Here is a 19,909-nt window from a genome sequence, read left to right as displayed (position 1 = left end):
CTAATCCAAAGGAAGAAAAGATATTTTAGACTTAAGTCAAATGGAAATGAAAATTTTATTGTTGCTATTGTTTTTTAAAATTCCAGAACAGATAAACTTCAAAATTCCAAAACCCTTAAATAGAAAATAGGATAATTAATGCAAAACCTTTTAATAGAACAAATATAAAATGTGTATTTTCAATGCATATACAAACAACTTAGTATAAGGAAAATTACTGTCCAAAAAGCAGTGGTATTTTTTTCTATCTGTTCTTGATATATCTATTTGATAAAGTTTGATAGATTTTTCCTAAATCATTAAATAGTGCTGATATTATAATCCTTTTATATTATGTAAGATTTTAAAACAAGAACTAGCATCAGCTTAATAAGGTAGAGGCTACACCTGGCTTGCTTTTATTTGTGGTGGGATTTTAAGAAGGCAATGCTTTTACTTTATTTTCATATTATTATATTAAATAAATGATTCTTGGCATTAACTTCCTCACATGGGATAATGAAGATTAATGAGGTAAATTAAAATGTCTCTGATATATTTAAACTTTCTTGGAGAATGACTACAAAATAATCTTATTAGGAATAAAATCCTATTATAGTCTAACTTCTAAACACTCACAATTACCAAAGAATACAATGAGTAAGCTTGATTTCATATTATGAATTTAAACTGCTTTCCTATGTGTAGCTTTCAGGAATGTGATTTAACTAATTTTTGTCATCTATAAAATATTTTACTGAAAATAAATTTTCTCAAATTTTTTAACAACAGGATATTTCTAAGTTAGAGTGCTGTATTTCATTTTTAAATAAAAAGCATTTGCTGGGCGCAGTGGCTCATGCCCATAATCCCAGCACTTTGGGAGGCTGAGATGGGAGGATCGCTTAAGCACAGGAGTTTAAGACCAGCCTGAGCAACAATGGTGAAATCCCCATCTCTACTAAAAGTATAAAAAATTAGATGGGCGTGGTAGCGAATGTCTGTAGGCCCAGATATTCAGCAGACTGAGGTGCGAGGATCTCGTGAACCTGGGAGGCAGAGGTTGCAGTGAGCCAAGATCATACCACTGCACTCCAGCCTGGGTGACAGAGTGAGGCCCTGTCACCAAAAAATAAATAAATAAATAAAATAAAAAGCAAGGATCAGTATACTTTTTTTAAGAAAGAAATATTTCTTTTTGAATTAAATTATGAAATAATTTATTCTGTGGCTCCATCAATGCAACAGAATTATATCCAGCTGCAAAAAAATTTTACAAGTAGTAAAGGAATATATGCTGCACAAGGCTGCTTTTGCTTTAAAGCAAAGTCAACAGTGTTCATATAATAAAGTTCATGCTTGGTTTCACCTATGTTCTTCACCAGTATTTCTGGATAAAACCTCACTTCTTTCACGAAATGGTTCACCTAACTCATTCTCATGAATGAAGAAAAAAATGATACTATTCCCCCATGAAATGCTGTACTCAATAACATTTTCTGTATAGAGATGGAAGTACCAGAATTTATTGCATATACTATATAACACTGGGGATTATTCATCCCCCAAAAGAAACTCAAAATATTCAGGTAATTCCTTTATTATTTATTTATGGATGTCAGATATAGCATATAAAACAGTGATGATTTCACAGTCACAGTTCTGATTAATGCTGAAATGCAATGACAATTCCGTATCTAACTGTCATTGACTAGAAATTCTTTCATATGTTAAATAAGAATGCTGTGGATACACAATACTTGTAAGGAGAAAATGTAAAAACGACACTAAAATAGAACTCAGATCAATCAATACTGTCTTATCTAAACTCAGTACGCTTTAATAGTTAGCTTCTACGAGAGACTTTTTTTTTTTTTTTTTTTTGAGACAGACTCTTGCTCTGTTGCCAGGTGCCTGGCTGGAGTGCAGTGGTGCGATCTCGGCTCACTGCAACCTCCACCTCCCGGGTTCGAGCCATTCTCCTGCCTCAGCCTCCCAAGTTGCTGGAAACTATAGGCGTGTGCCCTGACGCCCAGCTAATTTTTGTATTTTTTAGTAGAGACGGGGTTTCGCCATGTTGGCCAGGATGGTCTCGATCTCCTGACCTCGTGATCCGCCTGCCTCAGCCTCCCAAAGTGCTGGGATTACAGGCGTGAGCCACTGCGCCCGGCCAAGAGACGTTTTAAAATAAAACTTTGCAGTTTCAATTGAGCTAGCTCATAATTTCAGGCTCTGGCGAACCTCTTAGAAAAGCAAATATAAAAGACAAGTTTGCAAGAACAAATGGTAATACAATATCTGAGCGTTGGTCAGCTGCCATAACGGTACAAGTCTAAGTTTCTAGAATCTTATATACCTTGGACATAAACAGTGTATGCAAAAAATATCTGAGGAAATATTTAATAGAAGACCCCTTTGGATCATAATGTACTATGAATCTGAAGTGATATAACTTATAAAACATCCAAATATTTGGAATCATTTGTGTAAGTTTCCAAACTAACTCCTTTTAAGAACTAAGTTTCTACTGTAATTGAGAATGATAATAGTCAGTAGAGACAGCCAACCTTTTCTTTATGCAATTATAGGCCAATATGAAAAGTAGCAGCATGCAATTTACTTTTAAGGGTTTTTAATGAACATATATGTTATTAAATTTTCTAACAAATGAACAATGTACTTTTACTGCACCACCCTTTATTATCATCAGAAGAACAACCAGCTTTTTAATAGATAATAGCCTCTGCTAAGCCTTATAAAATTCCAGTTTTATTGCAATTGTCCATGAACTCATCTTATAGATCATCTGCAAAGCCTGACAGATAACTAATGTACTGCTTAGACCTGCCAAATGTTTCATTTTTTTCTACAAACACTCTATCTAAAGTGTATAATGCATTCATTCTAATGGGAACTTTCAAAAGCTGCTTGTGCCAAATAAGACCCCTTTTTCAAACCCAAGATGCATCACTATAGTAGAAAAGCAACTAATGATCTGGATGAAAATTATTGCTTTAAAATGAATCCAAAGTGTGTGACTGGATGGTAAATTGTTGTTTAGAATTCTGCTAAATGCATTGCCTAATTAGCTTGTTCCATATTAAAGGTGCAACTCATAAAATATGACTTGAGATTTCATATTATTCTGGACTTTTTGTTTCAGTAATAACCACTCTCCTATATACATAGACCTGGTGGCTTTACCTGACATTGTACAGGCACTTTTCTCCATAGCTGAATTTAAAGGGCTGTTCTTGACTGCAGGCAGAGCCGATTTCTGAACATGGACTGTGGGGTTCTTTCTTGATTTTCAATGGTAGGCCGTGAAAAGCCACTAGAAAAAAGAAAAAAATACCCACAAAAATTAAACGCTATTATGAATTACGGAGATTAATGTGTTCTACTTCTTTTGTTAAAAATGTTATTCACATTTCATATTAACATATATATGTAAGAAAAATCACATTTGATGAATTTCAATAGCAGAAGATTCCAAAGAATTTTCATATACTCCTTTTCTGCATTTACTGTGGAACAAAATGCATGCTTGAATTTTCTCTCATAACTGAAGTGAATCACTTGTCATTTGCTTAACTGATATTAACAATGCTAGGAGCTTAGTTTCAAGAAAGTACATTTTGAAAACATCAGAACGGATTCCAATGACTAAAACAGAAAGATTACAACTGATTAGTCAAGATTCAACTAAAGACCAAAATATAATTTTAAGCATTATTGAAAGGAAAATATATGAACTGCATCAATAATAATAGTTTAATGAAATGACAGCTAGTCTATGACAAAGAAAATCCAGGAGCAGGTCCAGAAGCAACTGATATTATTTTGGGCAAAAACTCAACATCTTTGAGGCCAGTTTTCATCTATAAAATAGAGATTAAGTATCAGCCTGTCTAATTACCAGAACTGTGAAGATGAAATCTGAGAAATACGTAAAAGTTGTTTGTCACATGTAATCCACCATAAAACAATTATTCTACATCAAATGATGCTTTCACCTTTTTACAGTGACTTAATGCATGTTAATGCTTCTATGCTTTGTGTTTAATAACATACAAAGCTACATCACAAAATAGGAAAACTAGAAAAATATTTATATGGGGAGGGAATCACAGCTTTAAATCCAATAATTAAAAAACATGGTATATGCTGGGCACAGTGGCTCATGACTCTAATCCCAACACTTTGTGAGGCTGAAGCAAGTGGATCACCTAAGGTCAGAAGTTCAAGGCCCTGTCTCTACAAAAATACAAAAATTAGCCGGGTAAGATGTGAGGTGCTTATAATCCCAGCTACTTGGGAGGCTGAGGCAGGAGAATTGATTGAACCCAGGAGGCAGACGTTGCAGTGAGCTGAGATTATGCCATTGCACTCCAGCCTGAGCAACAGAGTGAGACTTCCTCTTGGAAAAAAAAAGCAAAAAACTATATATTTTTTATTCTTCCATACAAAACTGAAAATAAATGCCTATTAGAAATCCAATTAGAATAATTAAATTTTTGCTATAAGTGGAAAATTGTGTTAAAAAAGGAAAAAGTACTCATAAGAATAGGTTTTGTAATTTACATAAAATAACCACAGGTATGAATAGTCAAGGGATAAACATGACAGAGACACACGTTCTGGAGATGTATTCTAACTCTTATACAAACTGAAATTAAAACACAGTATGTTAAATCTGCAAGGAAGATATGACAAGTGGAATCTTGTCGTTTATGATGTCATTTGTCATTCAATCTTAGTTATGTCATCACAGCATTATAAATTTGCATTAGCTTGAATGTTACATATAATTTTTCATATAAAAATTTGATATCACAAATTCTATAAAAAAAGAAAAAATACAATTCAAGATGAGATTTAGAATTCTATATAAAAAAAGAAAAAAATTGATATCAGAAACTACCAAGCTTCAGGAAAACAAATATTATTTGTTTTATATGCACATAATTGTGATACAAGTATTCAGTGGCACTCAAGAGTCATCTGAAATATCCTAGAAAACCAATTTGCCAAATTGGCAAATTTTACTTAAGTGATCTAAGAAACTTAATATATAATAATAAAATAATTACCCTGGGTATTCTATTTCAAAGTATTTTTTAAGGTAAAGTGTGTGTGTGTACACACATGGTTAATATACCTATTCAAAGTAAAGAAAAAAGAAATAAAAACAAAAGAGAAATTTTGTATATCTCCGTAGGTCAGGAATACTCATGTGCATTAACTTTACCAAGTCAGAAAGCTCGAATTCTTCTCATAGAAAAGTCTTAAGAGCCTCAAGAGTCAATTATAAGAGGACCTGTTTGAATTCTGATTTGAACAAACAACTGTAAAAAGACAACTCTGTAACAACACATTTTAATATAGACAAGTATTTGATAATTTAATAAATCATTGTTAATTTTGTTGGATGTGATAATGGCACAGTAGTCGTATTTTAAAAAGTTTTAATGTTAGAGGTTCATAAAATATGTACAAATAAAATATCCAGAATTTTCTTTAAAATACTCTAAAAAATAATTATGAATGAGGAAAGTGATGAATAAGATTAGAAAAATGTTGATAAATGATAAAAGCCAAATGAAGGGCAGGAGGGAGTTAACATTATTCTCTTTACACTTGTCAATGTGTCCTAAATTTCCTGGACAAAACTTGTTAAATGTGAAAAGAAAATCCACGATTTTAAAGTAGTGCTCAAGGCCCAGCATTGGTGGCTCCCACCTGTAATCTCAGCACTTTGGGAGGCTGAGGCAGGTGGATTGCTTGAGGCCAGGAGTTCAAGACCAGCCTGGCCAACATGGCAAAACTCCGTCCATACTAAAAATACAAAACTTAGCCAGGTGTGGTGGCGGGCGCCTGTAATCCCCGCTACTCAGGAGGCTGACAGGAGAACCGCTTGAACCTGGGAGGCAGAGGTTACAGTGAGCCTAGATTGTGCTATTATACTCCAGCCTGGGCTATAGATTGAGCCTCTGTCTCAAAAAAAAAGAAAGAAAATTGTCTCCCTGTGTATATCTGCATGTTGTGTGTGTATACATGACATCTTAGAATAACAAATACTAAATGACACATCTTTGTAATACATTAACCATGCATTTCTTTTTTTTTAAACAAATGGTTTTTAATTATTTATTACATCTTTGAACATATTTAGCAAAATGTGTATACCCAAGTTTTTGTTTTTTTTCTTAACTTTCATTTTAGGTTCAGGGGTACATGTGCAGGTTTGTTGTATAGGTAAACTCGTGTCACGGAGGTTTGTTGTACCAATTATTTCATCAGCCAGATGCTAAGCCTAGTACCCAGTAGTTATTTTCTTCTGATCCTCGTCATCTTCCCACCCTCAAGTAGGCCCCAGCGTCTGCTCTTCCCCTTTGTATCCATGTGTTCTCATCATCTAACTTCCACTTACAAGTAAGAACATGCAAAAACCCAAGTAGTGCTAAAACTTGGGTATATGCATGTTCTTACTTGCAAGTGGGAGTTAGATGATGAGATGATTAAGTATCAGGTCTTACATTTTTATAAGAAAAAGCAGAGCAACATATAAGGAATTCAAATAACAAATCACATTATACCTGAGAGATCAGATCAAATACACACGACTAAAAATTGATAAGACCTCTATAGCTAATTCATATGCATGCAGTATGATATAAAGTTTATCATCTGTATCAGCCATATAAGAGACTATACTGTTTAATATTACTATATTATAAGTCTCGAGTACCATGAATTAGGAACATATTTATAAACAGTACACAAAAAACACTAACCATAAAAAAAACAACAAATTAGACTTCACTGAAATTAAGAACACTTTCAAAAGACATTATTTAAAACAAAGCAAAGTAAGTCACAAGCTATAAGATGTTTCAAGTAGAAAGATCTGACAAAGAACTCATATCTAACAAAATAAGAATTGCAACATATAAACAAGACAAAATATATTCCCCATTTAAAAAATGGGCAAAAAGTCTTGAAACAGGCAGTCGGCTCATAAAAGAGGATATCCAGATGACAAAACAAATGGAAACAACAACAAAATATATGAAAAGGTATTTAAAATCTTTATTCTTCAGAAAACTGCAAAATAATCCACATGAGATTATCACTACATAGCTATAGCTATCTGATGGATAGATACAGATAGCACTAGAATGACTAACCTGCAAAAGATAGACATTACCAAGGTTTGGTGAAGACATTAAGCAATGGGCATTTTTTTTTTCAGACGATGTTTTGCTCTTGTTGCCCAGGAGCAATGGGAATCTTTATGCAAGATGCTGAGAGTATGGATTAGTATGAAAAGCACTTTGGAAAACGTTTTGGCCATATCTACTAGGGCAACATAAATCTACCCTATGATCTGTTAATACACCCTTAGGTATATATCCAAGAAAAAGGAGGGGATATGTTCACCAAAACACATGTGTAAGAATTTTCAAAGAAGCTTTATTCATCGTAGCAAAACCTGGAAAAACTCAAATATTCATCAATGGGCAAATGGATAAATGAATCATGGCATATGCATACAATGGAATGAATACAACACAGGAATAAAAAGGGACAAACTACATGCAAAAACACAGATGATCTCACAGGTGGGGAATTCAGGAAACATAACTTGCTGGAAACATTTTCTGTCTTGCTCTGGGTGGTGGTTATATAGATATATACATATGTAAAATTCATGAAACTATACAATTCAGATTTTTGCACTATAATGAATGTATATCAATATAGAGTTTAAAAACACCTGAGGGGGATTAATCAAAGCTACACTAATTAAGTTACTTGAACACGTCTGGTTTTTTGACCCAGCTGAGACATCTGAAAATGTGCTTCAACTTCATAGGAGAAATTATTCCAGATGGGTAGGGAATGGTGGGTTGGGAGGAATGGCATGTTTGGGGTGCCATCAGGAATGGCTGCTAGAATGACAGCAGCCTCCTATCAAAATGTCCATTCGCATTGACCTAGAAGCAAAAGGCATGATCCATGCTAGTGGAAATGCTGTTTGGTGCTCTACTGCTTTCAGATTGGCCTGGTGAGTTTCCCGAAGTGACCTCAGAAGAGAGGGCATGTTTTAGTCTGTTTAGGCTGCTGTAACAATAATACCATAGACTGTGTGGTTTATAAACAACAGGTATTTACTGCTCACAGTTCTGGAAGCTGGGAAATCCAGCGTCAAGTCATCAACAGATTCAATGTTTGGTGAAAGCTCACATCCGGGTTCATAGCCATCTTCTCGTTGCAACTTCACATGGCAAAAATCACAAGGGTGCTCCTTGGAATCTCTTTAATAAAGGAACAAGGGAACTAATCCCATTGGCTCCATCTTCATGACCTAATCACTTCCCAAAGTCCTTACCTCCAAATAGCATCACGTTGGAGTTTAAGTTTCACTATCTGAATTTTCTGGGGGTGAGGATGGGAAGGGGGACAGAAACATTCAGTCTACTGCAGGGCATAAGAATTCTCAAAAGGTTCTCAGACACAAGCCAATGCCTGAATACAGGATCCCCATATCTGGTGCATCATCAAATTATCTAGGAAGCTTCTGGAGAAACACGGATTCTCAGACCCCATTTGTTATTGGTTGGATTGTGTCCCCTCAAAATTTACATGCTGAAATTTCAACACCAGAATCTCAGGAGTGGCCTTACTTGGAAGATTAAATTAACATAACATCACTAAGGTGAGCACTGATCCAATATGAGTAATATCCTTATAAAAGGCGGAATCTGGATAAAGAGACATGCACACAGGGAGACTGCCACGTGAAAATGAAGGCAGAGGTAAGAATGAGGCCTCTACAAGCCAAGGAATGCCAGAGGTTCCCAGGAAACTACCAGAAGCTAGGGAAGAGGCAGGGAATAGATTCTCTCTCACAGTCCTCAGAGCCCTGCTGACGCCCTTCATCTTGAATTTCCAGCCTCCAGAATGGTGAGGCAACAAATTTCACAAAGCAACCGAGTTAGTGATACTTTGTTATGGCAGCTGGAGAAAACTAATACACCACTCCCAGAAATTCCAATCATTACAGCTTGGTTGTATCAGGATTCGGAATCTTATAAAACTTTCTAGGTGATGCTCATAATTGGCAAATTTGAATCCACTGTGATCTGATGTATGCTGCATTCAAACAGGTCTAGTACTTGGAAGAGTTAAAAAAAAAAAAATCCAGCAACAACTTCCTTTTCCTTAGATGCCAACAGGATTCTTATAGTTTCTCCAGCTCCAGCAGTTTCGGGATCCTCAGCTCTTTCCGTAACAGGTTCAACCTATGTGGGCCTCAGTCACATGGGTCTAGTGTTACCTATATTTATCTATTAGATAGATGTAGCTACATAGCTGTGGGCCCTTGAAACTGATTTTTTTTTTCCTAATCATAAGCCAAATAAGTAATCCAATGAATCTGAGTTGGCAAGAATTTTTTTTTTTTTGAATTGCTGCATGTGAGGAAAAAAAGAGAAAGCCAACCTAAAATTCTTCAACGTATTGCACAAAAGCCACAGGCTACATTATCTTTCTCGTTTTAACTTTCCTGCTTCCTGGAGATTCTATGTCACAAAAATGACTTGTCTTACTTATTCTTAAATAAGAGTAGTGTACTCACTTTCATCAGAGAGGGCTGAGTTGAAAATGTGTTGGGTATTTCATCACAGGGCTGAGAATCTGAGTCTGCTAACAGGCAGTTTTCCAGTTCATTGGCACAGGCACAAGCGAAAGCAGCACATTCATTTTGTGCAATTTGCTTTACCTTCCCACATGGAGTTGGTGCATGTAAAAGGCTGTTAAGTACTAAATTATTCCTTATCAAATCACCATCATCTGGAGTCATGATCAACACTAATTAAATTACTTTCGTTGAACATGGCTCCAGCCTGCTGCTGAGGCTGCTAGGTACTTTTCATTTCTTTTACAGTACCATCCTTGCTGGGTCTGAAACAGAGTTACGGGCATCTGTATTGTTTGTAGTTTTAATTAAAGTGAATCTTTCCTTCTTCAAGTGTATCAAATCAAGTGAGTTAACTCCTTCATTTCACTTGCAAAGCGGTGGTTCAAAATGATATTATATTTTTATCCCTAACTTCAGACAGTTCAGATAATTTATCTGGAAAATCTGCAGTCTTCCTCAGGCATTCTTCAAACACATTTTCCATGGAAACTTTTATGATCCACAACTCCTCCGGACAATCAAGTTTTTGGGAGGAAAGGCAGAAAGAACGCTCAAGCGATGTGTCTTGCATTTTTTCTTTGATGGAAGCGTGACCTTTAAAACCACATCTTAAGGCTGACTAATGATGACTTGAGTTGTTCTAATGGTTAAATTTAAGAGCTCGAAAATACCAAGACTTTAAAAAATGCACTTCCAAAATAAACTTAACCACTTCTTAATTCAGAAGTTTACTTGGGGTTATGGTATTCTTCGTGAAGTGTTTGCTTAATTAGTAACTGTTTTCATCTTAGAACTATGAACTGTGACTCATCATTGCTTTCAATTTTTTCTACCTATATTTTAGAAAGGGGACACAATCTTGTCATTATTACTCTACCAGAGCATAGAAATGCCCTTAGATTTCCAAGAGCAATGGTGATATACGACTACATCTTTGGTTGAGGGTAGATACATAACTTAAAATAACATTTGAACACTTGAAATACGGGTGTAGAATGTGAATTTATTTTTTATTTACTTATTTTATTTATTTATGTATTTATTTTGAGACAGAGTCTCACTCTGTTGCCCAGGCTGGAGTACAGTGGCACAATCTCAGCTCACTGCAACCTCTGTCTTCCGGGTTCGAGCGATTTTCCTGCCTCAGCCTCCTGAGTAGCTGGGATTACAGGCGTACGCCACCACGTCTGGCTAATTTTTTTGTATTTTTAGTAGAGACAGGGTTTCACCATGTTGGCCAGGCTGGTCTCGAACTCCTGACTGCCTCTGCCTCCCAAAGTGCTGGGATTACAAGAGTGAGCCACTGCACCTGGCTGAGAATACGAATTTAAAATTTGCTCATAGGAGAATAATTTCCCAAACAATCCTGACATTGGGGCATTATTTGTATCCTTGCATTGAAAACAGATAATATTTGTTATAACTGACAGGTTAATGTAAATCCAGAGAATGAACAAAGAAATCTATGAATCGTATGTTTTTGTTTATATTTTTACAGTAAAGATGATGATGTCTTGTACATTTAACAAAGATAATATGTTTAAGTGTTAACAAACTCTGCTTGAGTTTGGATTCCTAACAGAAAACACTAATTGTAATCCTAACAGAAAACACAACCTATATATATATAAACAACAAAAAAGTAACTCAAACACACATAATAATTAGCCATTTTCAAAGAATAGTCCCATACTGTATTTGAGTCTCATCATTCAAGACAAGAATATATATATTCATCCCCATTTAACAGATCTTTTCAAAAGGCATAAAGAAGCTAAGCACCGTGTCTGACTAAAGATCTAACACTGTCATAACACATTAAGAATTAGAGCCCTGGACTCAATCTTAACATTGCAACTGTTGAACTCTTGCGCATATAATTCAAATTTATTTACACACACACACTCATGTATGACCACCACTATCACATTATATGAGATTTTTATTCATTCATTTCTTAAGCAGCTAATTCGTTCATTCATTTATTAATTCATCTACCATGCCCCAGACACTATGGCAGGTCCTGAGAGGGTGAAGGAATATGAAGCTATGGAAGAAAGATAAATAGTAAGACACAGTCCTTATTATCAAGAGCTCCTAGAAGTCCAATTAGAGCTTTATTTAGTGTTTTTTAAATTCCCCAATAAAGATATCAGACAGTATTCTTTAAGTTTGATTAATTCACGTGTGTATGATAAATGTATCTGTATACACGACCTTAGTACTATATTCTTGGCACTTGCATCTTAAAAAAAAAAAACAACACTTCTCAGAGTATTCATGCTTGCTTTTAGGCATTCTGCCTTCTTGCAATTTATTACTGTGACCAAAAGCATTTAAAAATTCACACCACTCATATTCCACTGAAGAAAGAATGTTGCTATTCTACATTTGAAGCTTTCCCTACACTCTGATAACCAAAATGTCACAATGATGGAAAGGTCTCCTTCTATATGGGGATAGTGAAAGCAAACACAGTGATAAGTTGTCTTGGCTCTGACCTTTCACTCAGCTTTCCTCCCAACTCTCGTCATAAGAGTGAAATAGGGTAGCGGTTTCTGTGAGTAGCAAACAATTACCCTGGGAAGAGAAACACATCACATTTTTAATTCGTCTCTAAACAGAAATCAAATCAATGGTTTTGGAGGAAGAGCCTTGAAGACAGTCCCTTTATTTTGAGTTTGCAATTTGTGGTCTGTTCAAAAATTCTTTTAGGATAGTCTTCTGTATGCTGTTCTAGAATAGAGGTTGGCAAATTACAGCCCATGGGCCAAATCCGGCCTTCCACCTGTTTTTGTAAAGGAAGCGTTAGTAGAACACTCTCCCACCCATTCATTTCAGTCTAGTCCAGGGCTACTTTGAGCTACAATGGCCAAATGGAATAGTTGTAACAGAAACCATACGACCCACAAAGCCTGAAATATTTACCATCTGACTCCTTACAGAGAAAAGTTTGCTGATTCCTGTTCCAGAATATAGTCTATAATGAAAAAGGATAAGGAAAACATAAAAGTGGCTGGCTGGAAAGTGACACCTGCTAGTAACAGAGACAGCTCAACTAGTCAACAAAGGACACTTAATTTTAATCTCTTAACTCTTGGTTTTCTCTGACTCTCAAAACCAAAAATGAACAGCCTTGTGTAGCCAATTTTACAGCAATATACACAAACTAGCTGATTAAAAAAATGACACAAAATTGAGACTAAATATCTACAAATTTATGTGCTTTGAGAAATTTCAAGGCATTTTCTTAGACCAGGGTGATGATGTATAACATGGAGAATTTTTTGCACCTGTCTAAAAAACATAACTGAAAAAGTCAAAACAAATCATGATGTGGACACTAAAGTGCTTGTAAAAAAAATGTTCACTTGGCTATAGCAGTGATTTTTTAAAAAATCTCTATAAAAGGGAGGGGGGAAGTAAAAGGTGTACATAAATTAGATTATTTAAGACCAGATACAAGCATGGCATGAAAAATGCACACAGCCTTTTATACAAATATATGTAGTTAGGAATACACTCAATAGATGAAAAGCATTCACTTTAAGTTAATATCACTTCAATTTCAGGTAATAAATGGATCGCAATGACCTCAATTAGTGTTCAGTTAAATTCTAGAAGCAAAGGGGAAGGCTTGAGTATAAATAAAGACAATGGTGTCACATGCTTTGTGAATCCATCTTCCAAGACACACAAAAGCAGAAGGCACTTTCAGCTGCATCTGAGGCTCTCAAAGATTCTTTTCTGGTACATTTACCTCTCCCAAGCCCTCCCCACCCCCACTGTGTACATATACCACTCACACATACACACAGCAATATCCATTACTAAAGGGCCTAATCTTAGCCATCAGCAGAGTGCCTTTATGGGGCCATTAAACCATTTCTCTTGTTTACAGTGCCTGAAGAAAGATGTGAATTATGTCTGTGACAAAACAAGCGATAACATTTCTAAACTGCTATCAAAATGCAAACTGAAACACATTTAAGGACAGGGACCCTGATTCGAGTTTTCATGATTTTCCATTATTTGCAGCATCTGGAAATACATTCACCTATAATATTTCTGAGACAGGAATTTAGACCATAGCACAGCAAGTTGATATGTATTTTTTTCTTAAATAATATTCTTTAAGGAGAGCAGCTATAAAAAAAAAAATGCCACAAAGTTTTTAAAGGAGTATTGTCAGTCTGCTGAGATCAAATACCCAGTTTGCCTCTGGATGTTATTTTGGCAACACAGGGAAAAAGTAAACTCTCATCCCTTGTTAGGAACATCAGGGTTTTTAAATTGAAGCAGACATTAGATATGATTAAGTTTTCAGGATTAAGCCAGTGTTTGTTTTAGCTTCAGAGACCTTTGTACTAAAGGAATCATAAAGGAACAGCCAATGTGTGAAATACATAAAAGTAGAGCTACTTTTATGGAGGAAGGCAAGCCGTCATCAATATGCCCCACCTTGCTTCCTGAAGTAGATCCTTAGCACTTGCAAGGGTCTTCCTGGGCAGTTCAAAAATCAGTCCTGAGTCTCAGAACTCATTTCAAAGAAGACAGCATTAAACTTTTGTGAGTGTGTGTGTGTGTGTGTGTGAGAGAGAGAGAGAGCGAGAGAGATCCCAAACTCCGAGAGAGACAGAGAGAGAAAGAGAGACAGAATGAGAGAGAGAGAGATCCCAGACTCCTATCAGTAACTCTCTTTCAGGGATCCATGCAGATATCCCACAAGGGGTGTACCTAAATGAAAGAGATAGAGTTGGGAAAACGTTCTGGAAGTGATCCTAGACCTCACACCCCTATTTAGCATCAGGTGTCTACAGACTTGAAAACTGGACTGAGGACAGAGCTGAAATCAGATGCCAGAGTTCCTCACTCTACAGAGTTGGGGCCTTCGGATGAACGCTGCGGCCTCATGAGGCAGCTGTTTCTCAAAAGCAGACTTAGATTCAACTGTCTCTACGTTGCAGAATACCATATAACATCTTAATAGAAGAGAATGGATAAGTATTCTGGATTGGGATCCATCTTTCATCTTTTCAAACAGTACTAGGGATACCAAGATGTGGCCAACTCTCACTTTCGGAGTGTCACTTTCTCCCAGCCCTGATAATCTAAATCAGATGTTGCCAACATTTCTTTGTTTCAGAGTGGTTGAAATAACTTCAATTAACTGCGATCATTTAAAAATCAGCTTCGAAATCTTTTCCTGGTTTAAAAATCGAAACTGCTGGCTTCTCTAGGAACATACACACACACACACACACACACTCACACACATACACACTATCCAGCAATACTGGGTCCACTTTCCTGCTTGAAAAACAGGTCAAGAGTTGGCTGAGCCTGGTATCAGCTGCTCCTTTAACCAGGATCTGCGCTTTCCTATATGCCGCAGTCCCCACAGTCCCCACCACCCTATTCCCCATACCACTTGTACTAAGGTCACTTCATTCACTTATCTACCTGCCTACCCCTTATTTAAGACATAGATAAGAAATCACCAGTGACAGTAGGGGCGCAGTGGCTCACACTTGTAATTTCAGCACTTTGGAGGCCGAGGCGGGTGGATCACCTGAGGTCAGGAGTTCGAGACCAGCCTGGCCAACATAGTGAAACCTCATCTCTACTAAAAGTGCAAAAAATTAGCCAGGTGTGGTGGCAGATGCCTGTAATACCAGCTTCTTGGGAGCCTGAGCAGGAGAATCACTTTATACCCAAGAGGCAGAGGTTGCAGTGAGCCGAGCTCACACCACTACACTCCAGCCCGGGCAACAAGAGCAAAACTCCATCTCGAAAAAAAAAAAAAGAAATCATCAATGACTATGTGTTTACATGTAAATATGCATGTACATGCTCTCTCTCTCTCTCTCTCTCTCACACACACACACACACACACACCCCATCACCTCTAATTAGCAAAAATAAGTATTATAAAACTCATGTTACACTCACAGGTTAAATACTCAAGAACCTACTCTCAGGCAGTAAGACAGTGGCAAAGCTGGTAGGCACTTAAATCGGTGTAGTTCCAAATCTTGCCACTGCCACTCACTAGCTAAAGACTGGGCAAGCAACTTAACCGCTCTGTACTTCGGTCTCCTCATCTATAAAATGCGATAATCACAGCACCTGCCTCATAGAGTTGCTGACAGGACTGAGAGAGCCACTATAAATAAAGCGTACATTGAGTCCTTAATGCCGTTAGTCGTTGTTGTCATTCAAATCCAGAATCATTAAGTGTTACAGCCAAAAGAGATCATGCAGATAACTCAGCCACATAAAAGCTGACTAGTTACGAACATGGAGGCTAAATCTTTTTTTTTTTTTGAGACGGAATCTTGCTCTGACACCCAGCCTGGAGTGTAGTGGTGCGATCTTGGCTCACTGCAACCTCCACCTCCTGGGTTCAAGTGATTCTTCTGTTGCAGTCCCCTGAGTAGCTGGGATTACAGGCGTGTGCCACCATGCCCAGCTAATTTTTGTATTTTTAGTAGAGACAGGGTTTCACCATGTTGGTCATGCTGGTCTCGAACTCCTGACCTCGTGATCCGCCAGTCTAGGCCTCCCAAAGTGATAGGATTACAGGTGTGAGCCACTGCGCCCGGCCTCAAGACTAAATCTTGGCTTTGCCACTTACTAACTGAAGGACCTCGGTGAGCTAGGTAACCTTTGTGTTACTCAGTTCCCCGTTTTGTAATAGCAAATATTGTCATATCAAAATTACTTATTATAATACCAAATATTGTAATGTCACAAATCCTACAGAACTTCCACTTGGGATCTGTGTAAGAATTCAATGAGGTAACACATAGGAGAACTTAATAGTACCTGACATGTGGCAAGTACTCAGTAAATGTTTGCTACTACTAGTATTGGTCCAACCACTTCCTTATACAGAAGACAAACAAACTCAAGGATGTACATTGACTTGTAGAAACAGAGCTTCTAGCCATCAGATGTTACTTCACGACTTTTTCTATTTAATCTTGTTTCCAATTTCTCTATCAGTCAACTACACACTAAGAGGAAAAAATAAATAAAAGTAAACATGGAAAAAGTCAGTTAGGACAAGGTATCCCGACAGAAGGAAAAAGCAAAAGCTGTGGCCTGGTAGAGAGAGCACTGGATTAGGGGTGGTGTAATTACCTAGTTTCCACCTGCAGCCAGCTGCATGATCACGGACTAAATGTGCAGCCTCTCTGGGCTTCTATTCCTAACCTGCAAAATGAAGGCATTAGGCCAAGTAATCGTTTTTATAGCTCTAAAATGCACTGCCTGTGTGTAAGTGCCTGCTTACAGATGTAAGAGACAAGAGGAAAATGGCAAATGTCTGACACAAGAATTCCAAGGGCGTAACATTCTAAAGCCATTTAGTAATAAGGGCATAGAGCTCTACAAGCCTCAATAATACCCGATGGCATTTGATGCATTTCAGCAAAGAGTGGCAACCGACGTTCATAATGACAATCCTTAATCATTACAAAAAGCAAAACTGGGTACAAGTACTGTAATTTAAGAAGGGAGGGAGGGCACATAATACACATTAGAAAGCAGTGGATGCAATACGGTTAACATTTTAAAACACTGGATGCTTTAAAATTTGACTACATGGACCCCTCACTTTCCAGTAGGAAATGTGAGAAAGTAAGATGTTATTATTTGAATCAACAAAAGGCACAATTGAAAGACAAAGTTATATTCCTAATTTTAAAAGCATCACAAGTTTCATTCATTGAAAAATAAAGAGGCCAAATGTAGAATATGTTGATTCATTCCTCTAAATTTTAAAGCCCAAACTTAATATAATGATACTTCAGCAGTAGTGGTACTAAATGATCCTCATCTTCACAGTCTAATTGCCAGGAGAAAGCGCCCTGGGAGGAAACTGGTTCTTCCATCTGGAAAAGGATAAGAACAGGGAAAGGAAGGCCTAATGTATGAACAATCCAAATCTAATCAGTTTTGCATTTTGCATTGGCTTCAAATCAGATCTTCCTACCCCTACTGGTCCAGTAGATGGAAAGCAGCACGACACTATTTTTTTGGAAACAAATTCTGTACAGGGAGCTCAAACATACAGTACTTCATATCCAACTGGCAGGAATAAAACCTGAACAAGCTGCAGCTATTTGAGAAACAGATCTAATAAATTGAAATGAAGTGCCTGAATCAAGATACCCATCCAAATCCACACCTCTCAAAATTTGCTATACTTAATAAATTACCTAATTATGACCTTTATGAATATGGAAAACACCTCTTCTACAGAAATTGTCCCACTCTGCTCTAATAGGGACACTCTTTAAGCCAAGCCCTGCAAAGTTCCAAAAATAAAGATATCTTCTCTGCCTAGTAATTTTGTAATTTCTTTCAAATAATGGACAATAAGTATTTGGAAAAGACTGGTGAGTATTTGTTATTATTCCTAGCTGAGTAGGGGCTGGAAGAATCCAATACTTCCTGGTGTTTCTCAGTCCAGGATGAAGTACTCAGGAATGCTACAGCAGATGGGCCCGCAGAATGCACAGACACCGAACGTGCTTTGTCCTGGCTACCGAGTGACTATGAAGATAGGTTCTTCCCACAAGAACCTGTTTAAAAAAAAAAAAAAAGAAAGAAAGAAAAGAAAAGAAAAGAAAAGAGGGCTTCCTTCTACCCTGCATCCCCTACCTCCACCAGAATGCCAGAACAAATTCCACAGTGCTCTCCTCTGTAGACAATCTGTATAGACCTCTATCAAATAGTTGAGAACAAAGTGGTAAATATATTCCTTGAAATCCAGTGCTACCAAAAAAAGAAAGCAGATCAGAAACAACAGACAATAGTTGATAAAGACGTAACATCTAAAGGTAACTGATTTAAAAGTAAATGATGAATGTGTTCTTTAATTTTCCTCTTTTATCAAAGCACAAACACAGGAGCTCCACCTTAAGATTTTACATTAGTTATTTTATCTATGCGCCATAGTAACATACAAAACAAAATTAAGATAATATTGCATTGCCACAGAAGACTACCAAATACTAATATGCCTGTCATCACTTTGAAATAATAATTACTAAAAAGGCATTTCTAAGATTTTAAGTTTTACTCACTAAGAATAAGTAGTCAAATAAATATGTTAGCATGAAATAAATTTTCTCCAGCAGTATATTAAAGGTAATAAAATAAGTAATTAGTCATGCAAATCTTTGCTTAAATGAATTTATTACCATGGTCTTCAGAACCAGAGCAGTATAATTCTAAATTTAGAATTCATCTCACAAGCATTAGCATGATCTAAACAATTCTTCAAATAAGCCCAGAGGTAAGAGCAACGGTACAGGGCTCACAATGTGGAGAAGACCAACACCAAGACAAATAAGACTCCACATCTATACGCCACACTGATGAGTCTTGGGAAATACTATTACTAGTCCATTATTCCATGCTTGTGCACTACCCGTTTTAATATTTAGCTCCGGGAAAGGATCTTTCAGTTTCAGTTCGGTGATCGCATACTGCTTGAAAATTTTTATTCTCTTTTGAGTTATTGAATCCTTACTTTTGGTACATAATTTCACATACTTTTCTTCCAGTCTGTATGTTAAAAGGGTCTGTAGTGTGAATGGTCTTAAATGGACTATTTTAGCACCAAAATGACATGCTGGATAAGTAGAAAACAACCCGCAATGGCTGAAGTACACCTGCAGCATTCTTATGTCACCCTACTGAAGACATGATTGAGATCGATTCAGACATCACCAGTCACTTGGCTCCTTGTTCAAAACAACTCCACTGGTAGACAATCAAAGCTGAAAATAAGTTCTGAATCCCAGAGCTAGGAAAGTTTGCCCAAAAAAAGAAAGCCAGCTGGCTAGGTCCAAAAAAAGTACCTTTCAGTAAATGCCAATAAAACTTTACAGGCTGCCAAAATAACAAAGATAGAGTGATTACAAAGGAAACCTCACAATTTTCCTGACAATAAACACCTTCTTAAAACAAAATTTTCTGTCACCTGGCCTCAATCGTTACAGCTGTTAATACTAGCTGGGGTAAATCCTGCAAAAAAAAAAAAAAATTTTTATTTGAACCAAGTGCTTATTTGGCACAACATTTTAATAATTTTTACCCCAAAATAAATTTGGAAAATGTTATTTAAAAAATCTCTTCTAATATTTAATTCAATGTATATTAAAGGAGTTTCCATGAGGAACTGCCAGTCTTACAGAAAAAGCTTTTACC

The 19,909-nt window shown here is 36.7% G+C and overlaps 1 protein-coding gene across 7 annotated transcripts in view; it reads right to left on the bottom strand.

Annotated features, from left to right (window-relative positions):
- ETV1 (ETS variant transcription factor 1) overlaps positions 1 to 19,909 on the bottom strand; it is a 96,060-nt gene that overhangs the window by 41,659 nt on the left and 34,492 nt on the right. For all 7 annotated transcript variants that reach the window (XM_064380357.1, XM_064380355.1, XM_064380354.1 and 4 more), the window contains one exon: positions 3,184 to 3,313. In XM_064380357.1, coding sequence (XP_064236427.1) covers positions 3,184 to 3,313 — 130 coding nt within the window. The remainder of the gene's footprint in view (positions 1 to 3,183; positions 3,314 to 19,909) is intronic.

This window comes from Aotus nancymaae, unplaced genomic scaffold, assembly GCF_030222135.1.
Source record: "Aotus nancymaae isolate 86718 unplaced genomic scaffold, 86718_ANA_hifiasm-v0.15.2.pri h1tg000025l, whole genome shotgun sequence".
Classification (NCBI taxonomy): Eukaryota; Metazoa; Chordata; class Mammalia; order Primates; family Aotidae; genus Aotus; species Aotus nancymaae.
The sequence above is the reverse complement of the archived record's forward strand: the minus strand, read 5'-3'. Positions and strand labels throughout refer to the sequence as shown.